At 42.2% G+C, this 20,052-nt stretch overlaps 2 protein-coding genes across 3 annotated transcripts; both read right to left on the minus strand.

Annotated features, from left to right (window-relative positions):
• Nucleotides 1-4,324: 4,324 nt before the first annotated feature.
• On the minus strand, nt 4,325-14,188 carry LOC110533724 (solute carrier family 12 member 9). 2 transcript variants are annotated; one of them, XM_021618193.2, is made up of 14 exons: nt 13,840-14,187; nt 13,143-13,406; nt 12,774-12,908; nt 11,979-12,116; nt 11,485-11,784; nt 11,166-11,273; nt 10,472-10,583; nt 10,168-10,325; nt 9,966-10,048; nt 9,745-9,869; nt 9,376-9,568; nt 7,341-7,515; nt 6,918-7,064; nt 4,325-6,703 (listed from the first exon to the last, which is right to left on the minus strand). In XM_021618193.2, exons 2-14 carry the CDS (start codon nt 13,342-13,344, stop codon nt 5,853-5,855), a joined length of 2,727 nt encoding a protein of 908 aa, XP_021473868.1. In that variant the 5' UTR covers nt 13,345-13,406; nt 13,840-14,187; the 3' UTR covers nt 4,325-5,852. The 2 variants fall into 2 exon arrangements, with proteins under 2 accessions (XP_021473868.1, XP_036846012.1); XM_036990117.1 differs by lacking the exon at nt 11,979-12,116 and having other exon boundaries at nt 12,759-12,908; nt 13,840-14,188.
• Nucleotides 14,189-16,829: 2,641 nt separating this feature from the next.
• Nucleotides 16,830-19,685, minus strand: LOC110533725 (zinc finger protein 467). Its single transcript, XM_021618195.2, has 2 exons — nt 18,224-19,685; nt 16,830-18,124 (listed from the first exon to the last, which is right to left on the minus strand). Exons 1-2 carry the CDS (start codon nt 18,846-18,848, stop codon nt 17,385-17,387), a joined length of 1,365 nt encoding a protein of 454 aa, XP_021473870.2. The 5' UTR covers nt 18,849-19,685; the 3' UTR covers nt 16,830-17,384.
• Nucleotides 19,686-20,052: the final 367 nt, after the last annotated feature.

Here is a 20,052-nt window from a genome sequence, read left to right on the forward strand (position 1 = left end):
TAGGATTCTGATAGAAGTGACACACTATGGATTGCGAGAATCCCATAAGATCCATTAGGATTACTTTTGATTTTAAATAGGAAAAAAGTAGTACAAATGGATTCCAATATGATTCTGATAGAGGTGACACAAAATCCTACAGGATTACGAGAATCCAATAGGGTTTAATACAACTACTTTTGATTTTCAATAGGAAAGAAGTAGTCCAATAGGATTCAAATAGGATTCCATTAGAGGTGACACAAATACTATAGGGTTGCGAGAATCCTATAGGATTCTATTGGAAAAATCACTAATCCTATAGGATTTTTTTGACTAGGGTGCCTTTTAGGCTGTTTCAAAGGTAAGGTTCCTTGCAGGCAGAATAGCTCTCAGTGCTTTTAGGCTGAATCATATAATCCAGAGGGGGTGCGCTCTATTCCTGGCAGCTGATCAGATTCAATAGTAGCCTCAGAGGCTGATGAATCAGGCAATGAGCACCCAGTTAGCAAAAAGCCTTGTAGGCTGTTTCATAGGAAGGGTTCCTTACAAACAGCCTACAAGGCAGCATCCTGATTTATAAGCCTCTGAGGCTACTATTGAATCTGATCATCCTGCCAGGAATAGAGCGCACCCAATCTTGATGATATACATAATGCACTGAATGCTAATCTGCCTGCAAGGAGCTTTACCTATGAAACAGCCTACAAGACAGGATCCTGATTTATCAGCCTCTGAGGATGCGAATGAATGTGATCAAGCTCTGAGGCTAAAATTGAATCTGATCAGTCTGTCAGGAATGGAGCTCACCCACTCTGTAAATGTAAATATTATCCATAAAACATGAAGTGTCCCTTACAAATATACAATTATCAGTTATGCAAGCTAACAACCAGCATAGATAAAAAGCTATGGGATTTCTTTTGACATGGGGTCATCAAAGGTCACAGTAATATAACAACTTTTCTTAAATTATTATTAAAAAGATAAAGAATGTGGGGATAGGACAAGTCAAATGTTGTTATTCAACTGTCACGCCCTGACCGTAGAGATCTTTTTATTCTCTATGTTTGGTTGGTCAGGGTGTGACTCGGGTGGGAAACTCTATGTTCTTTGTTTCTATGTTTTGGCCGGGTATGGTTCTCAATCAGGGACAGCTGTCTATCGTTGTCTCTGATTGGGAATCATACTTAGGCAGACTGTTTTGCCACCTTAGTTTTGTGGGATGTTGTTGTTGTACAGCTCTGTGTAGCCTACCGAACGTTACATTCGTTTTCCTTTTGTTGGTTTTTAGGTGTTAATTTTTAATAAAGATAAAATGTACGCCTACCACGCTGCACCTTGGTCCGATCATTTCAACAAGCGTAACATCAAAGCTTTAAAAAAATATCTCTTTCATGATATACAAATAAAAACAAAGGAAAAAAACAAAGGAAAAAGCTCACTTAGATCTGGCTGTGAAGATGGCTGTCTGTGTACTGTGTCTGTGTACTATGTCTGTCTGTCTGTATACTGTGTTTGTACAGTTGAAGTCGGAAGTTTACATACACTTAGGTTGGAGTCATTAAAACTTGTTTTTCAACCACTCCACAAATGTCTTGTTAACAAACTACAGTTTTGACTTGTCGGTTAAGACATCTACTTTGTGCATGACACAAGTAATTTTTCCAACAATTGTTTACAGACAAATTATTTCACATATAATTCACTGTATCACAATTCCAGTGGGTTAGATGTTTACATATACTAAGTTGACTGTGCCTTTAAACAGCTTGGAAAATTCCAGAAAACAATGTCAAGGCTTTAGAAGCTTCTGATAGGCTAATTGACATCATTTGAGTCCATTGGAGGTGTACCTGTGGATGTATTTCAAGGCCTAACTTCAAATGCAGTGCCTCTTTGCTTGACATCATGGGAAAATCAAAAGACATCAGCCAAGACCTCAGGAAAAAAATGGTAGACTTTCACAAGTCTGGTTCATCATTGGGAGCAATTTCCAAACGTCTGAAAGTACCACGTTCATCTGTACAAACAATAGTACACAAGTATAAACACCATGGGACCACGTAGCCGTCATACCGCTCAGGAAGGAGACGCGTTCTGTCTCCTAGAGATGAACGTACTTTGGTGTGAAAAGTGCAAATCAATCCTAGAACAACAGCAAAGGACCTTGTGAAGATGCTGGAGGAAACAGGTACAAAAGTATCTATATCCACAGTAAAACGAGTCCTATATCGACACAACCTGAAAGGCCGCTCAGCAAGGAAGAAGCCACTGCTCCAAAACCGCCATAAAAAAGCCAGACTACAGTTTGCAACGGCACATGGGGACAAAGATCATACTTTTTGGAGAAAGGTCCTCTGGTCTGATGAAACAAAAATAGAACTGTTTGGCCATAATGACCATTGTTATGTTTGGAGGAAAAAGGAGGGATGCTTGCAAGCCGAAGAACACCATCCCAACCATGAAGCATGGTGGTGGCAGCATCATGTTGTGGGGGTGTTTTTCTGCAGGAGGGACTGGTGCACTTCACAAAATAGATGGCATCATGAGGAGATTGATTATGTGGATATATTGAAGCAACATCTCAAGACAGGAAGTCAGGAAGTTAAAGCTTGGTCACAAATGGGTCTTCCAAATGGACAATGACCCCAAGCATACTTCCAAAGTTGAGGCAAAATGGCTTTAAGGGCAACAAAGTCAAGGTATTGGAGTGGCCATCACAAAGCCCTGACCTCATCCTATAGAAAATGTTTGGGTAGAACTGAAAAAGCATGTGCTAGCAAGGATGCCTACAAACCTGACTCAGTTACACCAGCTCTGTCAGGAAGAATGGGCCAAAATTCACCCAACTTATTGTGGAAAGGTTGTGGAAGGCTACCTGAAGCGTTTAACCCAATTAAACAATTTAAAGGCAATGCTACCAAATACTAATTGAGTGCATGTAAACTTCTGACCCACTGGGAATGTGATGAAAGAAATAAAAGCTGAAATAAATACATCTCTACTATTATTCTGACATTTCACATTCTTAAAATAAAGTGGTGATCCTAACTGATCTAAGACAGGGAATTTTTACTAGGATTAAATTCAGGAATTGTGAAACTGAGTTTAAATGTATTTGGCTAAGATGTATATAAACGTCTGACTTCAACTGTATATGCCATTCAGCAGATGCTTTTGTCCAAAGCGACTTACAGTCATGCATGCATACATTTTACATACGGATGGTCCGGGAATCAAACCCACTATCCTGGTGTTGTCAGTGACATGCTCTATAACAGCTACAGAGGATCAATGTTATCCATTCTTTTCTTGGCAGATTTTTGTGACATATTTTTCCAGATCTCTGAATTCAGAGTACAAGTCACAGGGAATAACAGTTCAGGTAAAATACTTTAAGAATTTTGTATCACTTGCACTCCTGTTACAGTATCCTTCCTTGCATCTTTGTGTTTCTTCCAATCGCTTGTGCTTTCTTAATTTCCTCTCCTTTAGTGTGTGGCTCCCTTTATGGTGTCCACTAACATGACCCACAACTTGCCCCCCCAACCTGTTGTTGAAGAGTGCCAGTGCTTTTGCCCGTGAAGCTCTGAACACAGTGGGTCACTCTAGCTACATCAGCGGCTGTGTCTCTCACGCTCTTCAAGTAGGAACTTCTCTTATCCACTCAAATATTCAAAACAAACTACTCTATAACGTTTTTGTTACCTTAGCCAAAAATGAGCCATGCAGAATATCCTATTAGACTATTTTATGTGATTGTAAATATCTCGGTCTCTCTTTGCCATCTCACAGAACATTGCTCTGTCCATTTTCTTCCCTGATTGGCTACGCCTTTCATCCTACTGTGTGAAGCAGACAGAGAAATTTGCAACGAGCATGGAGAAGAAAATTGATGAAATGACAGAACGTTCTGCGAGCAAAGAGGACTAAGGAGTGCTTTAAAGAGGTCATATTGGAAATTGATATGAGAAGTTTTACTTCATATGTAGGGAACTAATTGATCAATGTTACTGTTTTTGCATCGACTGCCATTGAAAGGTATTGGTAATAGGAAAGAGATTGTGTAATGTTGATGTGATGTAAACAAGCTGACCCCAAATCCATCATGAACTATATAGCCTGAGTGCAGCAGAGTATGATCTGTGGGAGACGCAACTCTCAAACAGGTTTCTATAGTACATGTTCTAGCTATATACACATATTAGGGATATAGACTCCAACATAACTGAACGCTTAAACATGTTCTGGTTGATTTGGACTTTTAACATAGTACAATTTTTGGTATCAACCGTAACGTCATTTTTGTGATCTCGATTTTCTTAGAAATAAATAGAGACAGTTACTTTTGTTTATTTTATTGCCTTTTGCCAACCCATTCACAAATGACTATCAAATTGTTGTTACGGAGTAACATATGTGTAAAGGAAACAGTATGTTATAAAAACATTTAATGTAATTACTTTGGTTTTTGACATTTTCTATTGAGTCATTTGCTTGGACAGAGTCCTTATTAACTCACAAGCAGCCTGTCTGGCACTCACTGATCAGTCCACAGACTCTAGAGAACAGTCTGTGTGGCACAACCTGAGAACAGTACATTCTGAGCAGAGTCAGAAATATACAGTAACTTCATAGGACTGTAAAGAGGAAACTATTTCTGCTTTAGCACAAACATCCCACCACAAGTTGTGAAATGTGTAAGCTTTCATTTAGCGCCGACTACATGCCTCTAAATTAATAATAATTGTTTTCATGGAGACCAAACTCCTTGCAGTAACATTCTGTTTCCAAATCTGTCCATGAGAAAAGCATAGCAAGACAGCATAAAAATAGAAATCATTTTCCCAAGTAACAAATGAATGGCATGATCCTTAGCATTTGGTAGAAGGGTGATGCATTATAAATTAGACTAAATATATCAGCAATCCATATTTAGTCTGCCTGCCAGTGGCTTAATGCTTGTGTATTATGACAATATTGTCAAGCATTAGGCACTAATGTAGTTCATAGCGGTTTCAGGAAGTTTGAATTCATGTTCCATCATGGACCACAGAGTAGTCCGAAGAAGCAGCATTTCAAGCACGACCAATTGGTGAGTGACCCAAAATCCTAAGAGATTATTTGGTCCAAAGACACTCGTGAGCTCTCCCAAACTGGGTCACAATCTGAAGAGGAATACACTGGGAAAAGGGATCAATGGAAAGCGATTGTACCAGCATCAAATAACAAATAAAAGAACACAAGGAACACAAAATTCTAGTTTCCATAGCTAGTTAGCATATGTTGCCCTTTCTCTATTTCAGAATCCATTTTCCCTCCATCAACATTCAACCTATCATATGATTCTTCTTTGGTCCTGTGCCGCAGAACAGACCATTTGATCTACTGACATGTAACATTCACTCACACTGAATCAGTGTCACTCTCAGGCCACACGGTCAATTCCAGAGCAGAGGTTTTTTATGAAAACTACATCTGCTATGTTAGGCACAACATAAATGTACTTATATTATTACCCAACCAACACAACGGCATGAGACAAGTACTCCATTAAATTACAGTTAACAAATAAATACATTACAGAAAGTAGGTAGGTACCACTGTGACTGACTAGGTGTTGAATGTGTTCATTTGAGAAATGAGTGGATGTGTCAATGAGTTACAATACAAGATGTGAAACTACATGCCCAGGGAACAGAGCTATACTTATAGGTCCCGTTGTGTAGTGTGCCTGTGTGTTTATTTTCTAACTAAAAAGTATGTTATGTAAAGTAGCTCATATTGTAAGCATTTAGACTGTCCTTTCTATCATGTTCAGGATGAAGTTAATTACATGACATTTTGATCCCATAAACATACAGTGACACTCAAAGCTCAGTGCACGTGACTGGGGTGAGACCATGAATCAAGAGGGTTGGGCCTAAACCATAAGTCACAGCTTCCAACTGACTGAGATATGTGTGTGATTGGCTGGAGTGAGCAGGGGGGCGTGGTAAATACAGGAAGCGGACAGCTGCCTCAGCACTGTGCTCCATCAGCATCCTGTTGACTGCAGACTGGAAGTCCTCTGAAAGGGCCTGGGCCGGCTTCGTCAGGCCCTCCAGCTCTGGGTCCTGTGTCTGTTTCTGTCCATAGAGCTGCACCACAGAGTCCCAGGGCACTATCTTGATGGAGGCCCTGATCCTCAGCTTCCTCAACAGCTCCCGGTAGGTCTCCTCTTTAACCATCCAACCCTGGTCGCTGGACTCTGCCTCCACACACAGGAATATTCTCATTTTGGCATGGCGCCATCTGCTGGCCATGTTGAGAACACACGCCATCTGCAGCAGGAAGAGACTGCACACATCCACGGAGGCTGCAGACGTGCTGCTCGGCTGCAGCAGGTTGAGGGGCCACACGTCGATGATCCTCGTGGCCCCGTCCGTCTTGGTCCCCATGCCCTCTCCCTGCAGCTGGAAGAAATAGCGGCCAAGACACACGTTCTTACTCATCTTGATGGCATCCGAGATGATTCCCACATACTCCTCTGACGTGAGCCAGCGTGGGCTCTCCACATGGCGGACCGGGGGGAAGTGGGCTTGCAGAGAGGGCAGATCCACCCCAAAATCATCCCCTCCAGACCCTTTTGACTCACAGAAGGCAGGGTCTTGGAGGAAGTAGTCCTCAGGGGTGCAGCTGTCGTAGAACCCCAAGACCAGAGTGTTGGGCTTCATGCCGCCTTGAAGAGATAAGAGTGGAGGAGGATAATCAAATGCACTAAAAAGTATATTGCTTGATGGGTAAAACTGTTTTATGTTCCATTTTCCAAAGTAGTAATATTATAATGAATATGTCGTGTCAATACTCTTCCTGACACCGTTGTGTGTGAAGAGGAGAAATCAACTGGACAACAATACGACCCAGAATGGTAAGCAGGAGGATATGTAACTCACCCAGGCCAGTGATACGGAGCAGATGCTGTGTTCCCTGCCTCACAGAGGGGGACAGAGTCAGATCCACGAAGGCCTTCACCCCCAGCTTATCTACCAGACTCAGCCAGAAGTTATACTGCTGCTGGACAGGGTCAGAAGGCAGGGTGTCTGAAACACAGATGAGAGGCTGGCTGAATGACTGGACTGCCTTGATTCCCAAACAAAAGAAGAGCCTGACTAGTTTCCATGAAATGTTAAATGAATTGTCTATGAATAGAAATGTCATATTTCTAGGAATATCACACTTACTGTAGATTACTAATTTTTGTATCAAATAGTAGAAGCTTTAGGTTTCATGTGGTCATAAACATGACAAGCATTTATTGTAAGTCAATCACGATTCCGCTGGTACCAGAACTCCCGTCACCATCCATATAATATTACCCAGATCTCCCAGCTTCACGTGTCCCAGAACAAACAGCCCGCCCTTCTTCAACTGGTTGACAAAGTTGATGAGCTGGCAGGAGGAGCGAGGGTTGGCCACCATCAACAACACCTGGGGCCTCCAAAACTTCACATGGTCCTTCCTCACGTCCAGCATCAGCAGATACTTACGCACCTACAAGAGAGGTGGAATGGGTGGAAACCAGATTCAAAGCATCAAGTATGACAGCAGTGACACACCCCAGTGTCCTGTTAAGTAGGAAACAGCGTAGAAAAACATTTTGCATCAGAAAATGAAAATCTGTTTTCTAAATTGGACAAGTTCAGGTAGTTCTTCCCCATTGCAAAATATTTTCTCTACTGAACACGACCCAGGAACTGGCCCATACAGTGGAGCAAAAAAAAGTATTTAGTCAGCCACCAATTGTGCAAGTTCTACCACTTAAAAAGATGAGGCCTGTCATTTTCATCATAGGTACACTTCAACTATGACAGACAAAATGAGAAGAAAAAAAAATCCAGAAAATCACACTGTAGGATTTTTATGAATTTATTTGCAAATTATGGTGGAAAATAAGTATTTGGTCAATAACAAAAATGTATCTCAATACTTTGCTATATACACTTTGTTGGCAATGACAGAGGTCAAACGTTTTCTGTAAGTCTTCACAAGGTTTTCACACACTGTTGCTGGTATTTTGACCCATTCCTCCATGCAGATCTCCTCTAGAGCAGTGATGTTTTTGGGCTGTTGCTGGGCAACACGGACTTTCAACTCCCTCCAAAGATTTTCTATGGGGTTGAGATCTGGAGACTGGCTAGGCCACTCCAGGACCTTGAAATGCTTCTTACAAAGCCACTCCTTCGTTGCCCGGGCAGTGCGTTTGGGATCATTGTCATGCTGAAAGACCCAGCCACGTTTCATCTTCAATGCCCTTGCTGATGGAAGGAGGTTTTCACTCAAAATCTCACGATACATGGCCCCATTCATTCTTTCCTTTACACGGATCAGTCGTCCTGGTCCCTTTGCAGAAAAACAGCCCCAATGCATGATGTTTCCACCCCCATGCTTCACAGTAGAGTAGGTATGGTGTTCTTTGGATGCAACTCAGCATTCTTTGTCCTCCAAACACGACGAGTTTTTACCAAAAAGTTATATTTTGGTTTCATCTGACCATATGACATTCTCCCAATCTTCTTCTGGATCATTCAAATGCTCTCTAGCAAACTTCAGACGGGCCTGGACATGTACTGGCTTAAGCAGGGGGACACGTCTGGCACTGCAGGATTTGAGTCCCTGGCGGCGTAGTGTGTTACTGATGGTAGGCTTTGTTACTTTGGTCCCAGCTCTCTGCAGGTCATTCACTAGGTCCCCCCCGTGTGGTTCTGGGATTTTTGCTCACCGTTCTTGTGATAATTTTGACCCCACGGGGTGAGATCTTGCATGGAGCCGCAGATCGAGGGAGATTATCAGTGGTCTTGTATGTCTTCCATTTCCTAATAATTGCTCCCACAGTTGATTTCTTCAAACCAAGCTGCTTACTTTTTGCAGATTCAGTCTTCCCAGCCTGGTGCAGGTCTACAATTTTGTTTCTGGTGTCCTTTGACAGCTCTTTGGCCTTGGCCATAGTGGAGTTTGGAGTGTGACTGTTTGAGGTTGTGGACAGGTGTCTTTTATACTGATAACAAGTTAAAACAGGTGCCATTAATACAGGTAACGAGTGGAGGACAGAGAAGCCTCTTGAAGAAGTTACAGGTCTATGAGAGCCAGAAATCTTGCTTGTTTGTAGGTGACCAAATACTTATTTTCCACCATAATTTGCAAATAAATTCATAAAAAATCCTACAATGTGATTTTCTGATTTTTTTTTTCTCATTTTGTCTGTCATAGTTGAAGTGTACCTATGATGAAAATTACAGCCCTCTCATATTTTTAAGTGTGAGAACTTGCACAATTGGTGGCTGACTAAATACTTTTTTGCCCCACTGTGTGTGTTTGTATGTACTGGCACGTCTGTGTGTGTGGTGTGGGTACCTGATGAAAGATGAGAGCCTGGCTGATGTATCCCCAGCTGCTGGTTGGTGATCTGTAGTGCAGGAAAAGCAACAGCAGTAAGAGGAGGACGATGCTGGCTGAGGAGTAGACCGGGTTAATGACAAACATCATCACCAGACAGCTTAGGATGCCCAGCAGACACGTGTGCCAGGAGAACACCTGGAAAGTGGGCCTGGTGAAGACAGGGAGACAGGTAAAACAGGTGAAAGACAGGTGAAAACTGGACATTGATGGTCAAAAGTATTCTAGTTAAACACTACTTCACTAAGGACAGCATCATCACACAATAAGGTCAATGTCTTCTTTTTTTATAACAGATTGTACAGCATGATGCTAGTGTTTGATTACCTGAAGTTGGGGGCCGATGCCCACTCCAGAGCCAGACAGGCCAGGTCGACAGCAGCATAGGCCAGCAGGTAGAATACTGTCACCAGGCCAGCTATGGCATTAAGCTGGCCTGCAAACACCACACACTACACAGTCACACCAAAGACACAGTCTCAGAGCCTGTAGAATTTTAAAAGTTGTACTGCATAGCTAAATACGATACACCCATCACTTCTCCTCACCTGTGCCAACCCCCAGGTGTAGAGCACTGCCACCCATGGGTTGCCTGAGCTGGATGTGATAGCAGCAGGAGCCAATGGAAAACCTATGGATAACACAACATCAAAGCATGCTCTTTATTTTATATTAAACAAAAACATGTCCTTTACTCTGTTGCAGAAATAGCCTGTCTTTTAATGTGAAACTTGTTCAACAACATCTTACCAAAGAGTTGGTCCAGTGCGAGGGCGTGAAGGATCCGGGACGCCCCAATCAGAGAGCACATGGCTGCTGACAGGGCAGAACAATAGATCCCGATGGTGACAAATGGAGGCCAGATGTTTATACGCTGGAAAAACCCGTAATCCTGAGCCAACAGGGTCCTAAACAAAAGACATTCATTAGTTGGCTGTATTAAACTACATTGTTTTCAGTATGATTAATATGCAGGTATTAAATTATGAGAAAATTAGATGGGTGACAGAGTTCCAACCATTCCAAGCCTCAATAACAGCCCATCCATTCAGACCTTTCACATGTGGAGCTGGCCAGGATGAAGAGCAGGACATAGACTATGAAGGTGTAGAGGACTGCAATAATGGTGCCTTTGGGAATGGCAGCACTGGGGTTCTTCAGCTCTCCTACAGACAACAGATTGAGGGGAAGATGGTGGAACATGTCAAGTTAGAGTCTACGTGACACTTAAATGAGATGTGAAGTAATGGAGGGCAATTCTATGGTAACACAATTATGCTAAGACTCAGATTTATCACTTTAAAATGTATACCAAACAAAAACACATTGATTTCCAAGTTGAACAAAACACAAGACTACTTTTAACAATTTCCATAGAAAATTGTACAACTGTGCAGATGTAGCAAAATGCTTGTGCTTCTAGTTTGACAATGCAGTAATATCTAACAAATTCACAATGACTCCTTTACATTTGTATGTATAAAGTAATGAATAAGAAGATGTACATATATAAACGTGATCATTGTGTGTAGAGTTGTAAACTTTGAAATCAATGGTTTTTGTTTGGCATACATTTTAAAGTAAAACTAAATCGGAGTCTCAGGGTAATTGGTTACAGTGGATTTGCACCTGGAACTAAAAGATTCCATTACCTTGATTCAGAATGCATATGGAAAGTTGTTAATGACAACTATTTGTAGTTGTAATATCCACCAGCTGGCATGAGTTTTAATGTGTGTGGACAGTACCTGACATGTTGGCTCCGGCCATGATTCCGGTGCAGCTGGTGAACATGACAGCGAACACAGTGGCGAATGACATGACTTTACCAGTGCTGTAGTCCACAGTGTAGCCCGCTAAGGATAAGAAAGAGGAAGAACACTATTTCTACAACAGCTCTCTCAAACCATAAAACTAACGACTTTTTACACATCCAGTTCAACTTCCCTATCAAGGCTTACTATAACTAGAATGCATCTGAAATAGTACCCTGTTCCCTATACAGTGCACCTAAGTACTATCGCACCGTCCCCCCCTGACCTTTGACTCCAGGCAGCCAGTACTCACAGCCCAGGTTGTCCTTCAGCGTGGTGCCGTTGAAGCCTGTGTAGCTGGCATTGTAGGTGAGGGTCTGGTTGCCAGGGCCCTGGTGGGTGATGAGGAACTTTAGGGGCGTGGTCAGCGCCAGGGGGCTGATGTAGATGGACAGAAGGGAGATGGTCACCACCAGCAGGATGAGGAAGGAGGTGCGGGCGAAAATGTGGGCGCCCACTAGGCACACCATCAGAACCAGCAGGAGAACTATGGAAGAGTACAGCACTGTGTACCAGTAGCCCTGGGGAAGCACTCGAAACGCAGAGGAGGACGCTGAGGTGGGAGTGGGACATAGAAGTTGATAAGATGTCAGATGGACACATTGTGGAATGACTACTTTGAATGCATGAGGCACCAACCTTCTAAGAAACATTCAGTAGATTTTTTTTAAGCAGTACCACAAAACATGGCATGCATGCTAGGAATTATAAGTATTGGGCTGTTAATTATAGAATGTCAAAACTAACCTGGATCCTGACCAAATATGTCAAGTAGTGCCTCTACCAGACCAAGCACATACACTCCACATGCACACACTTTGGCCAGGAAGAACATGAGGCCAATGCTTCCTCCAAACTCTGGGCCCAAAGATCGACTAATCATGACTGGCAGACAAGGTCAAGGGGTTAAATATCACTGATCTGGAGTAAAATCATGTGGTTTTAAAACTATGAGCAGGCAAAAGTCAGCATAGCAACCTGCTCAGTTGGTTAAATCATATGATGCACACAGGGCTGGACTAATGCATTCCGGGGCCCGGGGCCCAGGGTACCTACCTCCAGGGCCCCCCAAAAAAATATTTTTGGGAAAACACAAAACACCTGGAGGTCGGGGGCCTCGGGGCATGTCCCCTTCGTGTCTGTTAGGTAATCTGGGCCTGGATGCATCAGATGATGTTTCATTTAGTTTATTAGGATCCCTATTAGCTGTTGAACATGCAGTAGCTACTCTTCTTGGGGTCCACCATGTCTTTACCATGTCCAGATGTCATCAGAAACGGTTATCTTTTTGACTACAAAACATAGAATCCCGCCATTTTCACGATGTTGGGTTGGTGTTGGAGATTATGAAAATGATGTTCAAATCGTGGTGAAATTTTCCTTAAAGATAAGGGCTAGAATTACTGTAAAGACTGTCATCAAGATTTAATAGTAAAAGCATAGCTGTTTTAAACTGCACTAATACTTAAGAGGAATAAAAAACAATTGCTAAAAAAAAAAAAATGTTTTTGGGGGGTGAGAACAAACCGGTGTTAAGGATACAATAGGCCCCACCTCCCTGCACAGCACCGTTGGTGGAAATAGCACAGATGGACAAGATGGTGAGGGAGATAATGGTGTAGGCAACAAGCAGCATCACAAGACCCTGCAAGAGCCCCGCATGACCAACCACAAACCCTATAGGAGACATCATTACACAGTATTAGTCTTGTTACAGGACCACAATATATTAACCTAATGCATTCACATGCATGCACAGTTACACACACTTTAAAAAAAATAATCTAGCAAAGCTTGAAGCCAACAGCAGTTTCTGACCATCAGCAAGCATCACTGCACATCGCACTGTAAATAAATTCCACATTCACAGCCTATATTTGTAGTTGTCTGACATCTAGATGCTGCACTCACCAGTTCTGAGGAAGAGGACAATGCTAAACATGGAGAGGACAGTGGGCACCATCACCCCGAAGAAGGTGTTGAGCTTTCGAGGTACAGCATTAGGAGTGCTGGCCTCCCCAGTGCCCTCTGACGCCCCTATGCCACACACTGCATTGTCTGCTGACAGACCACATACCCCATGGGCGAGGAGGGGTGTGTGTTCATTAGACATGGCTTTCAGCAGAAGCGTTTTGTTTTTAGATGGTTCAGACGTCCCCTGAACCTTTTGTAACCCTGTTAAATGGAGTCATTATTTGTATAAGTTCGTAGCAACGCTGACAAAAGGACATATTCCTGAAAACACAGTATGGCTTTATGTTTACAACAACAAAAAAATCAGGTTCAAATAGAAGGGGCGAGCGGAGGGTTTTAAATAAAACTATGAGCCACCAGAAAAGCATCAGACATTCTACATAAACATGATGCTTCAAGGTCATGCAACGTTAAGAGTTGCGCGATTGTATCGAATTGATGTTTAATTTCATGTATCCACAAAGGGGAAGTGAAACGGCGATACACAGTGGTTCTCAGCGAGGTCATTCTACAATTCAACCTCGCAATTCCATAAACTTGTAGTTTGACTAATGATAAAACATTTGTTTATTGTGTTGTTTGCTTTGCGATAATGCCGTATGGTAGGTATAGCCAGATGAAAACAGAAACTCACCTCAACTCCGTCAGCAAGAATCAGCGCGCGCACTTCCGCTTGTTAAAAACCTCCTCAGTCGGCCTCTGTCTCTGAGACTGCCCGCGTATTAGTTCACAGCTAAATGATGACGTAATTTAACAGCATTAACACATGCGTGTTTTGTTAGTTAATAGTTGATTTTAGTAGATTTGAAAACTACTGGCCATAGGTAGCATAGGCGACATACATATTATCCAATAGCGCATAAGATATTAAACAGAAATGCCTAAATCTAAACAGATGTAATTCAAATGTACATCTGTATTCTACATATGCCCATAGACATTGAGCAGCTTGCAGATATGATGCTGTCTACTTGCCGCCTCTATTTGTTCGGTGCAGGTCACGGGACAGTATAAACTGTTCATGTGACTGTCAAAAAGGGGAGGGTGAAAATACCACAAATATATGTCACGAATGATTAGAGACCTGTGTTTTGCGCAATCATGTGACATGCTTGGATTTTAATCTTTAGTTTTATTAATCACATGGTACCCTTTTTCTTATGTCAGACGGTCCACCACCATCCATAGACAACTGCTTAAATTTTGGGTGTAATTCTCATCTGGGGCCCTGTGTTTAGTCACGATTGTACAAAACACAGGGCCCCAGATGAGCAAAGCCAGACAGCAAAGGTCAGGTGTATAGTTCTCTGCATCTTGTGATATGTAGAAAATATTGTAATAACTATATTTAAGATTATGAATAAACTTGGTGTCTTGGGTCCCTTTCAGAAGTTGTTTTTCAAAAGGATCTGACCCTTTTCCCTCAATTTTCACCTAAAATGACATACCCAAATCTAACTGCCTGCAGCTCAGGACCCGAAGCAAGGATATGCATATTCTTGATACCATTTGAAAGGAAACACATTGACATTTGTGGAAATGTGAAATTAATGTAGGAGAATAACACATAAGATCTGTTAAAATATCTTGTACCATCATCTTTGAAATGCAAGAGAAAGGTCCTAATGTATTAATCCACCCCATTTAGGTTTTGGCCAGTGTGGCAGCAGTGTATGTGTAACGTTTTAGACTGATCCAATGAACCATTGCATATCTGTTCAAAATGTTGTGCCTAATTGGTTTATTATTACATTTTCAAAGTTCATAATTTTGTACTCTCCTCAAACAATTGAATTGTATTCTTTCACTGTGATAGCTACTGTAAATTGTACAGGACAGTAAGATTAACAAGAATTTAAGATTTCTGCCCATTTCAGATACAATTGAAGTCGGAAGTTTACATACACTTAGGTTGGAGTCATTCGTTTTTCAACCACTCAACAAATTTCTTGATAACAAACTATAGCTTTGGCAAGTCGGTTAGGACATCTACTTTGTCCATGACACAAGTAATTTTTCCAAAAATTGTTTACAGACAGATTATTTCACTTATAACTCAGTATCATATCTCCAGTGGGTCAGAAGTTTACATACACTAAGTTGACTGTGCCTTTAAACAGCTTGAAAAATTCCAGAAAAGAACGTTGTGGCTTTAGAAGCTTCTGATAGGCTAATTGACATCATTTGAGTCAATTGGAGGTGTATCTGTGGATGTATTTCAAGGCATACATTCAAACTCAGTGCCTCTTTGTTTGATATCATGGGAAAATCAAAAGAAATCAGTTGAGACCTCAGAAAAAAAATTCTAGACCTCCACAAGTCTGGTTCATCCTTGGGAGCAATTTCCAAACGCCTGAAGGTAGCACGTTCATCTATACAAACAATAGTACGCAAGTATAAACACCATGGGACGACGTAGCCGTTATAGCGCTCAGGAAGGAGACATTCTGTCTCCAAGAGATTAACGTACTTTGGTGTGAAAAGTGCAAATCAATCCCAGAACAACAGCAAAGGACCTTGTGAAGATGCTGGAGGAAACAGGTACAAAAGTATCTATATCCACAGTAAAACGAGTCCTACATCAACATAACCTAAATGTCCGCTCAGCAAGGAAGAAGCCACTGCTCCAAAACCTCCATTAAAAAGCCAGACTACAGTTTGCAACTGCACATGGGGACAAAGATCGTACTTTTTGGAGAAAGGTCCTCTGGTCTGATGAAACAAAAATAGAACTGTTTGGCCATTATGACCATCATTATGTTTGGAGGAAAAAGGGGGAACTTGCATGCCGAAGAACACCATCCCAACCGTGAAGTACGGGGGTGGCAGCATCATGTTGTGGGGGTGCTTTGCTGCAGGAGGGACTGGTGTACTTCACAAAATAGATGGCATCAGGAGGCAGGAAAATTACATGGATATATTGAAGCAACATCTCAAGACATCAGTCACGAAGTTAAAGCTTGGTCGCAAATGGGTCTTCCAAATGGACAATGACCCCAAGCATACTTCCAAAGTTGTGGCAAAATGGCTTAAGGACAACAAAGTCAAGGTATTGGAATGGCCATCACAAAGCCCTGACCTCAATCCTATAGAAAATTTGTGGGCAGAACTGAAAATGCGTGTGCGAGCAAAGAGGCCTATAAACCTGACTCAGTTACACCAGCTCTGTCAGGGGAAATAGCCCAAAATTCACCCAATGTATTGTGGGAAGCTTGAGGAAGGCTACCCAAAAAGTTTGACCCAATTAAACAATTTAAAGGCAACGATACCAAATACTAATTGAGTGCATGAAAACTTCTGACCCACTGGGAATGTGATGAAAGAAATAAAAGCTGAAATAAATCACTATTATTTGGACATTTCACATTCTTAAAATAAAGTGGTGATCCTAACTGACCTAAGACAAGGAATTTTTACTAGGATTAAATGTCAGGAATTGTGGAAAAACTGATTTTAAAATGTATTTGGGAAAGGTGTATGTAAACTTCAGACTTCAACTGTATGTCTATGTCCTGGGATTTTTTTTTGTTACTTACAACCTCATGCTAATCACATTAGCTCAACCATCCCGCAGGGGGGGAAACACATATCCCAAAGAGGTTAAACAAAATAATCAAATAATACTGTGAAAGTGTCACTTTTTATTGGTAAATTGTCAAAAACTTTATGTAATTGCTGTTCAAAATGAACAGGCTAACTCACACAGTTCCATATAAAAACAATACACCAGAATAATAATTTAAAATGCATATCACTTCCCTGTTATGGGCTATTTATGGCATTAAACTGTTGATAATGGCAATGTGATACCAACAAAAACACACCAATGATTTCTGCATTGTGATCCCAACTCAGCTCAAGTATTCTGTATTTCCATTTTATACAAAAAAATCATATTTTTAAAGTAAATGGAAATCAACCCTTGATGCAAAATGGCTGTATGAACCTTTCCAGGTGGAATCTGCAAACCTCTCATATCTTTGACAACATAATGAACACCCTTTTAATGCCAATGAAGAAAATTGTGAACAAGTAGAAAAGAGAATAAATATGACTCTATACACAATCAGCTTGTCTACATTGTCAATTTAATAATATTAACTTCTGATTAGGATGACCTTAACACAAATAATCACATTTATCAAATGTGTGTATGAATGTGTACCAAATCCATCCTGATCAGGAATCCAGGGACTGTGAGTGGTGGTGTGGCCATGTGTAGGAGGGCCCTGCTTGAAGTAAAGACAGTGATGGGTGGGGTGTGGTGGGAGAAGGTGAGTGGGTCAGCCTATGCTTCTTGAGCTGGCCCAGCTCCCTGAAACAGCAGCCACACTGGGCACAGCGGTAGGGCCTCTCCCCAGTGTGGATGCGTTGGTGCTTATGCAGACTGTCCAGGTGGCGGAAACGCTTCTCGCAATACCTGCAAGGATATGGCCTCTCACCCGTGTGAATGCGCTGGTGTGTCTTCAGACAGTAGAAGCGACGGAAGCCCCGGCCACACACGTTGCAGCGATGCACCTTATCTGAGCTCTCCCTTCTGACTTCAAAAGCCCCAACAAGACCAGGGCCTTCTACAATAGGTGGGACAAAGCCCATGAAGTTACCATCATTGTCATGGTTATCGATGTGAGTTGGCATCTGTGGCGGCAGTTGTGATGATTCAGGGAGTTGTGACTCCAGCATACTAGGTAACTCAGGGTCGTTTTCAATTTTAACTGTTCCTTTGACTTCTTGCACCTCATCCAGCACCTGGATCAGGCCCAGGTCATTCACATTGCCTGCTGGGTGACTCGGACCCATCTCAAATTCAAAGTTGGTAATAGAGGTTCTGTGAGGGACCTCTACTGCCACTGTATCCCCCTCCTGCTCGCGTGGAATTCTTCTAGAGTCCTCTAATCCACTTGCCCTGACTTTGTACTCTGAAAGAGATGAATGACATCATCATGACCAGTGAGCAGGAGACTTTTCACTTATTGAGTGCATGCAAGTATTGATGTCTGTGTCCGGCGTAAGCCTACCTTTCTCTACAACTCCATCATCCGTGATGTAGAATTGATCCTCTGCATCCTCCTCAGTGTGTTGAGGTGAGCTTTCAACCTCTACTTGTGGCACTTTGGATGTTTGTGAAGAATTGGAGCAAGAGACAGTGGAGGAGGATGTCCGTATTCCTCTCAAGCTTGAGCTGCTCCTGGGCCATTCATGCTGCACTGTTGGTAAGCAAAGACCTACACTAGGGAGTGACTTCGAAAACTGGGATCGTGTGGATGAGGCTCGAAACGACTTGGGCACACGGGTCGTGCCCCTGTTCAGCATGCTGGATGGACTCCCCGTACCAGGACCTAAAGTACCTGATCTAGGATGGTTGTGATTAAGGAGTAAACACTGTTTGATGTTGTTCTCGGCTGCTGTCATGTAGTACCGTACAGCGTTGAGTTCACCCTCCGATAGCTCAAGTCTCTCTCTCAAACTTTGGTTCTCACGATGAGACTCAGCAGCAGCAGTCCGAGCTGCGGTCATTTTGATGCCGACTACCCTGGCAGTTTCCTTTAAAACGGTTTCAACAGCACACCTTACTGCCCGTTCGATGGTCGATGCAAGTTCATATTGAAGGAAAGAGACACTGGCCTCCATCGTCAGACTCATGGTAGTGATTAGCTAGTAATGGGACGTTTCCCAACAGTTCTAATAAGCAAGCTACAACAAGAGGCTCAGGATTCAGTCCTTGTTTTGTAAGCAAGGTAGCTAGCTAGCAACTGCGTTAGCTACGTAACTCCGCTACTTAGCCTGCGAACGTTAAATGTCCAGAAAGCCGCTCTGGCATGATACACAAGTGACAGTCATTTTAAAGAGTTTTTAAATCAAACATACTGAACAACTCAATTACTCATACATCGAGTCAACTTGTTTCTCGGATGTTCTTATTCAAAAACGTGGTAATAACTTGTGTTAAATGTTTTGCTAGCTCACCTTTCTTCTTCTCTGAGGTTTTATGGCAACCAGACAGACTACAAATTGTGGTCCACAACTATAAACTGTATTTCCGCCACCTACTGTACGGAGTAGTGAATTTAGGGAAAAAAATATTCCAGGAAAAATTACTTATAAAAAAACAAAAATAAATAATAGCGCATCCCACTCCTTCAGTCACATACCGATCGATATCACATCCCTGCACAGGCTCGGGGGCCTGGGAGAGGGAACATTTGCGGCCAGTAGGCCTAATCCCTGCAATGGTCTTCCTTCCTGAAGACCCCAAAACATTTCTGCGCAGATTATGGGCGCGTTCCTCTTCCCAGGCTTTGCTGACGCATACAGCTAAACACGTCATATATTATAATCAATCTGGTGCCCGACGGCACAGTCGATGAGGCTAGTAGCGTAGCAAAGTCTATGTATTTTTTATAACTAACCCATTTTTTATAATAGACCAGAGCCTATTGTTTCAAATGGGAGCAAATTAATCATAGTGGGCAGAACAAGCAAGGGGGTCGGCAGAGCCAAGCACGAGCTAGCGAGGTCCTATTTGTGCGTTCTAGCATTTATTTGCATATTTCCGTTGGGGAACGCCTACGCCGTGAAGTGCGCGTTTGCAATAACTCAATTCGCTCTTGCGCTCCTTCTAAACAATGCAATTTTTAGAAACAAAGGGTAAAGTCTACAAAACTCAGTCCACTCGTTTTGTTACAGATTCTACTTTTGGAAACAGAAAACTGTGTGGAGATCAAATGTTTCATCAATTCATTTGCAGAATGTCCGCCAAAATCCCATTTCGCCACATCTTCTTCCACTGCTTGCCACTAGGCTTCCTTTTTTCTCTCTCTTTTTTTGACACTGGGCTTCCTCTCAT

The sequence above is a fragment of the Oncorhynchus mykiss genome, chromosome 10, assembly GCF_013265735.2.
Source record: "Oncorhynchus mykiss isolate Arlee chromosome 10, USDA_OmykA_1.1, whole genome shotgun sequence".
NCBI lineage: Eukaryota > Metazoa > Chordata > Actinopteri > Salmoniformes > Salmonidae > Oncorhynchus > Oncorhynchus mykiss.